Here is a 9,315-nt window from a genome sequence, read left to right as displayed (position 1 = left end):
AAATTTATATAAAAAATTATATAAACGCTAAATATGACTTTAGTTGAAATGAAGTGTAGTTAGTGACTTTTAAACATTATTTTTGATTATGTGTATTTATTTTTTAGATTTATCAAAATAAGAAAAAACTTAAATACCTTCAAAATAAAACTTTTTGTCCGATTAATGGGTGATATCAACTCAGAAACCTCTAAATATATAATAAAATATATTTTTTAACATGAATGAAAAATTAAACAAATATATTTATTTTTAAATTTTTATAATTAAATTAAATTATTTATTTATTTATTTATACATTATTAGAAACAACAACAAAACTCTTTTACCCATTACACTTTTTTCTCTAGCATAATCAAATCTTCTAATACATTTTAAGAGGGGATGGGTTATATACACAATCTTTGAATTCTGAATATCATAATTTGCCACTAAACGAATAATTTAGGGCTCTTTTGGATGGGCGCTTATTTTTAGTGCAGTGCGTTTAGTTTTTCTTTTTTTTTTTTTTGTCTCACGCTATAGTATCGCTATAATATCTAATCTCACCACTAACGCTATTTTTACACTAACTAAAAGTAAACGCAAAACTCATCCAAAGGGGCCCTTAGTCTTTGTTGGGTAATAAAAAAAAAAGATGGAAAATTAAACGTATAGGAATTTCCATAAGTGTACTTGGTAAGGAAGATGAAAAATTAAAAGAAGAAAAAGAGAAATTTTATTTCATTTCTTACTTGGTAGAGTTAAAACTGAGAAGAAAAAAATGAAATATTTGAAAATATATAATTTTAAACTAACATATTTTCTTATTTCATTCCCTCTCATCTTATCATTCCAAATTGGAGCTCAAGTTTATATCGTGTAAATAAATTTTTCCTTTTAATTTTCTTTTTTTTTAATTCTTGTTGGTATGATATATAAAATAATAACACATCAATCAATTTGTACACATAAGATGCTATGTCAACAAAAAATAGTTGATTCATTGATCACTAACAACCTCATCAACAAAACCGCTAAAATTTAACAGTCAAAAGGCTTACTTAATTAAATTTTTAGACCGAAAAAGATCAATCGAATACAAAAGGTTGGAATCAAGAGTGAAGCCAAAAGATTTGTTTTTGATGGCCGAAATTAAGTTAAATATTTTTACGATAAAAAAATACAATTTCATCATTTTAATAGCCTATATTTTTATAATTTTTAAAGAAATTAAATCAAAATTTTATCATCTTGAAAGGTTAAAGTGTAATTTTACCATTTTTAATTTAAAATTTTATAAATTATAAAAAGATCTAAATAGAAATTTTCCATTTGAAAGGGGCAGGGCCCGACAATGATTGAAATAAACTAAATTGATTTTTTTTCGAAATAGTTTGAAGGTTTACGATAATGTAAAACCTTTATCAAAAAGTGGAGGAAAGGGCCGATTGAGTCTTAGCTCAATTGACATTGGTATTATTGCCAGTGCAGGAGGATGTGAGTTCGAATGCGCTGAAGCACATCATCCTCCTATTTAAGGGTTGGAGAGGGACTATCAGTAGTTCTAAATATTGTATAATAAAAAAATAGAAATCGTGATGCTAACCTCATATAAAAGGTAATAAATAAATAATAAAAGAATTGTCTAATAAGTTCAAAGCTAAGATCTGATACTAACAAAGATTTAAACAACACAAATCGTTTATTAACGATTAATTGATATATAACTTGGATTTTTTTTCACTTTGTAAATATTTAAATAAGGTTATACTAATATATCTAAGGGTTTTACCAAAATTTCTAAAGATTTTCTTAGTTCCTCGGACTCAACCAACTCAACATTTAGGTATATCAATATTTACCAAGATTTTAAAGTTTTACCAAAATTTTAAGGTTTACCACGATACCTATGGATTTATCAAAATTTTAAAGATTTATCAAAATTTATAAGATTATACGATAATGGTAAATTTCAAAATTATAAGGATTTATTAAAATTTTAATGCGTTACCAAAATTTCTAAGGTTATACTAATATTTTAAGTGTTTATAAATATTTCTAAAGTTTTAACAATATTCCTAAAGGTTCACCATTATTTCTAAAGATTTTCCTAATGTCCCAGACACAATCAACTCAACATTTTGGCCAACCAAAAAAAAATCTAAGGACTTATCAAAATTTCTAACTAATTTTAAAAATTTTGGTAAATCATTAGATACTTAAATTTTGGTAAATCTATGGATATTTAGCTTTAAAATTTGGGTAAATCCTTATGCATTTTGGTATAACCTTAGAAAATTTTGTAAATTCTCGTAAATTTTGGTAAATCTTTAGAAATATTGGAAAACTTTGGAAATTTTAGCATGCCAAGATGTTGTGTCTCAATGAAATCTTTAGAAATTTTGGTAAAACCCTTAGATATATTAATAAATCCTTAGAAATTTTGGTATAACCTTAAAATTCTAGTAAATCCTTACATATTTTGGTATAACCTTATAAATTTGGTAATTTCTTAAAATTTTGGTATGCCAAAATATTGAGTTAATTGAGTCTTCGACACTAAAGAAATCTTTAAAAGCATAGGTAAATTCTTAGAAATTTGGGTAAAGCTTTAGAAATTTTGCTAAACCCTTAGATATTTCATTATAAACTTTAAAAATTTGGTAAAACTTTATAAATGTAACAACTCGATTTTTAGCTTATTGTAGAGATAAATTTGTATGAAAATATGACCATAAAGGTTGTTCTTTGTTTAAAATGTTTGCTTGTTGCCATGGCAATAAGGATATCTCTCACCTGCTGGATCATCTCCTATAAAGCATGGATTGACTTATGTATGACATGCAAAGAACCATCAAAGCATCTTCTTCTAATATGCCACTTTGTCCCCATTGTTTGGCTTGGAATCCCCCTCTCATTCTGTCCTGAATCCCTTCAGACCACTTCTGCCTTTGTTTGGTTTCTTCAAAGGCTTTAATCCATTGGCATCAGGGCCCACTACTCAAGGTTCTTCTATTCTTTTGTTGGGTTTACACTCTAAATCATATGAAAATCTAAAACTGAGCTCATTTTTTAATGAAAATTGACTCCAACCCCTTGGGTGGATCAATGATTTACATCTTTCCCTCCTCTCACCCAACTAAATTTCTTAGGGTGAGTTTGGATAGGCGATTGGGTACGGTACGGTGAGTTTAGTTTACTTTTTATCTCACGCTATAGTATCGCTACAGTGTCTAATCTCACTGCCACCGCTGTTTTTACACTAACCGCAGGTAAACGCACCGCCCATCCAAACTCACCCTTAAATCTCTATATCTTAAATGTTGGACCGCCACTAGACTTTTTGCCAACACATCGACTCTGGACCTTGCAACATCATGATAGGTGGAGCTGGGATTGTACTAATGGTGCACAATTGCTCTTTACTAAAAGCTACATATCAACAAGCAAATTACTTCTTCATTTTATTTAAATGATTTTCAAATCACATCTTGTAAATTTCTAAAAATGAGTTCAAAATGAGACAACATTATCCTTAACCGCACCATTGTGGGATGGAAGTTTTTTTCAATTTTTGATGACATTTGTCTCCTCTTTTTATTTATACCTTTCTATTAAGATACTATAAACAATTCACGACTCAGAGAAAACGTGACATTGGACTATGTGCTCATCAGAAGTTTTTATTAATTTCTCTTCACCTTATTCTTATTTTTTGAAAATGTACCACAAAAACTAAAAAATAAAACAAGGTAAAATGTCAAATTCAATTGTTTACTTTTCTTTCTTATCCAAATAATTAGAATTTAAGATGATGTGGCGGAGTTGAAGCCGTTCATCTCAACGATCTCATCCATTGCCGCCATATCCAAGCACTACTGAAACCAAGCTCCTTCCAGCACAGAGGGCTCGAGCCGATACCTCTAGAAGATATCTTAAAAACCCGAAAAAGCCCCCGACAGGAATGGCATTATTACAATTACACCACTTAACTCTGCACTCTCTACCTTTCACTCCCAAACTACATCATTCCCGTTTCTCCACTCGGAAATACCTTCGCTTCTCCTTCTCCGCCTCTGCTTCAACCACGATGGCTAAACAAGTAAATACCAAAATCTGTATATTTTTAATAGTGTGATTTTGTGGTTTTAAATTTGATTTTGATTTTTGCTTGTTTAGGTTTTGGTGCCGGTTGCGAATGGGACGGAGCCGATGGAAGCTGTGATTACGATCGATGTCTTAAGGAGATCGGGAGCTGAAGTCACGGTGGCTTCCGTCGAGAAAGAGCTTCGCGTTGATGCTTGCCACGGTGTTAAGATTGTTGCTGATGCTCTCGTCGGTGATTGTAAGGACACCGGTTTCGATCTCATCGCACTCCCTGTAAGTTCATTTCCTTCACTCTTTTTTTTCTGGCTTTGATGTCGAGGTGAAATGCAAATGTGTGAAATTTTCAAGTAATATTTGGTTGAAAAGTACGACTTAAAAAAAAATAGAAATAAATAATTTGTTTGAAATTAAATTGACGATGTTTCCAGATCATTTTTTCTTTCAAACAAAAGAAAAAATTTTGAACTTCATTTGTGTCTATTACTCTGTTTAGAATAACATATTTTGGTCTTCTCTTGTGTTTTTAATTCATATTTTCATGTTTCTCATTGATCTATGTATATTTAGGGAGGCATGCCTGGTGCTACCAACTTTAAAGATTGTGCAGTTCTTGAAAGTGTTGTGAAGAAGCAAGCTGCAGAAGGACGTCTTTATGCTGCCGTGTGTGCTTCACCTGCAGTTGCGCTTGGTTCATGGGGTCTGTTGAAGGGACTGAAAGTACGTTCTAGGTGTTAAGCTAAATTATTTCATACATCATGCTATATGTTGCTATTGGTGACAGGTTTTCTTAGATTGTTTATGGTTTTGCTTCATTGAAGTGATAATCATCATGATTGTTCTTGACAGGCTACTTGTTATCCTTCATTTATGGAGCAACTGTCATCTTGTGCCACAGCTGTTGAATCAATAGTTCAGCAGGATGGCAAAGTTGTGACAAGTCGTGGACCAGGCACGACCATGGAGTTTTCTGTAGCACTGGTTGAGCAACTGTATGACAAAGAGAAAGCTGATGAAGTTTCTGGGCCATTGGTATGTGGACTTCCACTACAGTAGTTCTTTATGCATTCTTTTGGAGAAAAGGAAAAGCCATCTGGCTAACCAGATGCTTGGTAAATGATACCAGTGTTTGCTAATATGAAACTGATTATATACCAGTGTTTGCTAATATGAAACTGATTATCTTCAGCTGCTGCGTCCTAACCATGGGGATGAGTACAAAGTCATTGAGCTAAATCCTATGGAATGGAAATGCAATAATATTCCCCAGGTGAGGTTTCAATGTTGGTTAGTTGTCTATATTTTATTAAGTTTATGTACTATTGCAGATCCTAGCAGTAGTTTAGACTAAGACACAGAAATTGGCTTCAACTTTGAGTGGGTAAAAAACCAATTAAAGCAACTGGTAAATTCACAAGAATAAGATAGTCTGGTAATTAGGCACAATTAACATACAAGGCCATGAAAAAAAATACTAATCTGCTCTCTATACTTATCCCTTACAATGAAATTCAATAGAAACTGAACCTAGGCATCTATTACCCAGTTTTGCACTTTCTAGCTGTCTTTGATATTTCTGGTTTCTGTATGTATTTGCACCAGTTGGTATTGAAAGCATAATCTTGTCACTCAGCTGAGATGTAACAATATTGTAGTTTGAATACCTTAACTGCAAGGAGAAATAATGACACTTGTTTTTGCATGCGGATCACTGATAAACATGGTGATTTCAAACCATATTCACGTTTTGGATCCTGAATTTTGTTTTTAATCTCTAAATAAAAAAACTGGAAATAGGCTGCCCAAACTTGATATGTAAGTAGCTGCAAACTTGATCTTGTCTCATAATCCTTACTTTTCCTTATTTCTGTTTTCTCCTGCCTTAAGTGGATCGAAATGCTAGTTATTCTCTATGTGATTACTAGATAGTTTCGAGTTGATTGCAGCACAAAATAGTTATCTTAATTTCCGAATGTTCTCTATTTCCTTGCGCACTATGATTGTGTGCAATTAGTTGCTATTTCATTCGGCTAGTCATTTCCAACTTCTAAATGTTCTGACATTCAAATTTGTCTATTATTTTTCCCTTTTTTTTTTTTTTTGATATTTTTTTCTATAATAAAAGTGTGTTTAATTAATTTTTCAGATCCTTGTACCAATTGCTGATGGCTCAGAAGAAATGGAGGCAGTTATGATAATTGATATCCTGCGTCGAGCAAAGGCAAATGTTGTGGTGGCCTCCGTTGGTGACAATCTTGAAATTCTGGCTTCTAGGAAAGTAAAATTAGTGGCAGATATGCTTCTTGATGAAGCTGCTAAACTTTCATATGACCTCATAGTCCTGCCAGTAAGTTGGTATTCTGTCATGTTTCTTGGCTCCTGAGTCATTCCTATTTTCTTCCTTCACCAAGTGCTTTTTGAACTTGGTCTTGCATATTTTCAGGGAGGACTTGGTGGTGCCCAAGCATTTGCCAACTCTGATAAGCTGGTGAACATGCTAAAGAAGCAGGCGGAATCAAACAAACCCTATGGAGCTATTTGCGCATCTCCAGCTTTGGTCTTGGAGCCCCATGGCTTACTGAAGGTCTAATTTTGATCATATTAACATTTCATGTCTTTATTAAGAAAAAAAGGAAAAAAATCATGTCTTGATTATAAATTTGCATGGAGAGAATAAATGATCATCGTGCCCTTGAGGCTTGGTTAAATAAATGATCATCACATTTAAAAATCCATATTCTGCATCTCCAGAGTCTTGATTAAATAATTCTAATATCTCGTACATGCTAACCTATAATTAGGCTGTAAGTTCATTGGAAACTTTTTTAATCATTTGCTTTTGGCTTTGAAACTTCAAAACTTCCACTACTTCACTTTATCAGTAATTTTCAAATTGGTTCTGCTTTCGCCCTTGGAATCTTGTTACTTTAATAACCATAAACCATATATGAGCTAAGTTTGCATTCATCTCTTGTAATTATGTTTGCTTGAAATATACATATCCAAGATCGGTATTCTTGGATGTTTAACAGTTGTATTCTGCTATGATCCAGGGCAAAAAAGCCACAGCTTTCCCTGCAATGTGCAACAAACTATCAGATCAGAGTTTCATCGACAACCGAGTTGTGGTGGATGGCAACCTCATTACAAGCAGGGGTCCTGGAACTTCCATGGAGTTTGCACTAGGAATTGTTGAGAAGTTTTTCGGACGCCCGAAAGCCTTAGAACTAGCAAAGGTGATGCTTTTTGTACACTAATAGATCAACTAGTATGAATGATTGTCCTCGGTTCTTGCTACCATAGAACATTTTATGAGATGATACATGGGAAGATCAAAGGTGAGTTTGCATTTGACTACAGATTCACTTTGCGGTTTATATACCATAGTTGGTTGATAAATAAATGAGACTAGGAACAGTTGAGCAATAAGAACACCCGGGTTTAGCTATGATGCTTTCTTTTTAACTTGTTACAATTTAGGTCCAAATATTTTCTCTTCTGCAAATTTGATGGGGAGATGGCCTCTTTCCTAGCAGAAGGAATTGAAATATAAGATTGAATCTTTACAAAGTCTTGTGAGTAAGATGTTTCATTATATTTCAATGATTGATTAAATTTTGATGATGTGAAAATATTGTAATAAATATAATCCATGTTTAAATAGGATTAGTATGACTAATTCATATATGTACTGTATTTATATATTTAAGATTTTAACACTTCTAATTCTAATAAATTTTCTTATGATACCTTGATTTATAAATTGTTAATGTCCATGCATCATTAAATTTCCGGGGGCAGCTCCTGATTTCATGCTCAAAACCATATGTATGGAATCATATTCATGATTTTGCTTAAGCGAAAGACTGTAGTGGCTTTTTACTATCAATTAGAAGACACACTGGACCTGCAATATTGAATGAGTTCAGCAATGCAAGTAATTTGATGCAATGGAGCAAGTTCGGTTTCAAATTTGAGATGATTTGTGCTCAAATTCTTGTAACATTTTCTCTCCACTTGTGCTGATTCAGACAAGCTGAGAAGACCATTCCAGGTATACTTTCTTAGGTTGTCCATGAATTTGTTAAAATATACAAAGAGGCATATTTTAGATACCAAATTAAGAAGTACTAATTTAATAAAAAAATTAAATATCAAAGTGAAAACCGACACTTCCAAATCTAATAGTGAATTAAACCTTTTGAGCGTTACTAAACTTTCAAGAACTATTGAAGAAAAGGGAAAAGTTATTTAACGGTTTAATGATTCCCAATATCAAAATTAATAGTGATATACGGGTAAAGAAAAGGTGATGATAATAAATGTTGGTGAAAAAAATAAAGGTAAGTTGCATTCGTGTCACCTGAAAGTAGGGTCTGAGCCTGTCATATTTTGATCACTCTATTTTTTTTAATTTAGTTACTCTAAATAAAATAATTATATGAACTAATCACTTTCGTTAAAATTTTCGTTGTATTTAAAGGATTATTGATGTGACATATTAGCACATTGAGAGATTGACGCATGGATATTTTTCTTGATTTTTTACTAAAGTTTAGGGACTTCCATATAATTAGTCCAAAATTTTTTCCTCCTAAACTTTACATCAATAATGTAAGATTTGTGATACTTAAAATATTATGCTTTCTAGAGATGCATGGAGATGCATTATTTGGTAATAATTTTATATATCAACATTTATCATTTTCTATTGATAAAAATATAATTATGTTATCTGTAGAAAGAACTTTTATAGAAATAGCACTAGTAGAAAATCATAAATTTGTTTGTGATAAAAAAATTACACCACCAAGAAAAAACAAATTAAACAACTTTAAACAAGTCATTGGTTGTTTAAAATATTAGATAATAATTTTGGTGAAGAACCATTAAAATTATGGTAAAATAACCCTAGATATTGTGATATAAAATTAGAAAATTCCAATAAAATTATTAGAGTCAAATCAATGATCTATACTAAACAAGATATATATGAATTTGACACGAAATTCAAGAATTATTAGAAAAGGATTAATAGAAAAACTAATAGTCCACGTTCAAATCCAACTTTTATTGTTAGAAATCATGCTGAAATAAAAAGAGGAAAAGCTAAAATGGTTATTAATTATAAAATATTAAATCAAAATATTATTTTTTTATGGTTATTTTATTCCAAGAAATGATATTTTAATTAATCAAGCTAAACAAGCAAAATACTTTAGTAAATTT

At 31.5% G+C, this 9,315-nt stretch overlaps 1 protein-coding gene across 1 annotated transcript; it reads left to right on the top strand.

Moving 5' to 3' along the window:
- The first annotated feature begins 3,802 nt into the window (after positions 1-3,802).
- On the top strand, positions 3,803-7,849 carry LOC105766355 (protein DJ-1 homolog B). Its single transcript, XM_012585773.2, has 8 exons — positions 3,803-4,084; positions 4,162-4,362; positions 4,657-4,806; positions 4,936-5,118; positions 5,276-5,356; positions 6,233-6,433; positions 6,530-6,670; positions 7,140-7,849. The coding sequence occupies exons 1-8, from the start codon at positions 3,947-3,949 to the stop codon at positions 7,341-7,343; spliced, it is 1,299 nt and encodes a 432-aa protein (XP_012441227.1). The 5' UTR covers positions 3,803-3,946; the 3' UTR covers positions 7,344-7,849.
- The last annotated feature ends 1,466 nt before the right edge of the window (positions 7,850-9,315 follow it).

This window comes from Gossypium raimondii, chromosome 5, assembly GCF_025698545.1.
Source record: "Gossypium raimondii isolate GPD5lz chromosome 5, ASM2569854v1, whole genome shotgun sequence".
Classification (NCBI taxonomy): Eukaryota; Viridiplantae; Streptophyta; class Magnoliopsida; order Malvales; family Malvaceae; genus Gossypium; species Gossypium raimondii.
Note: the sequence above shows the minus strand (reverse complement) of the source record. Positions and strands in the feature narration are given on the sequence as shown.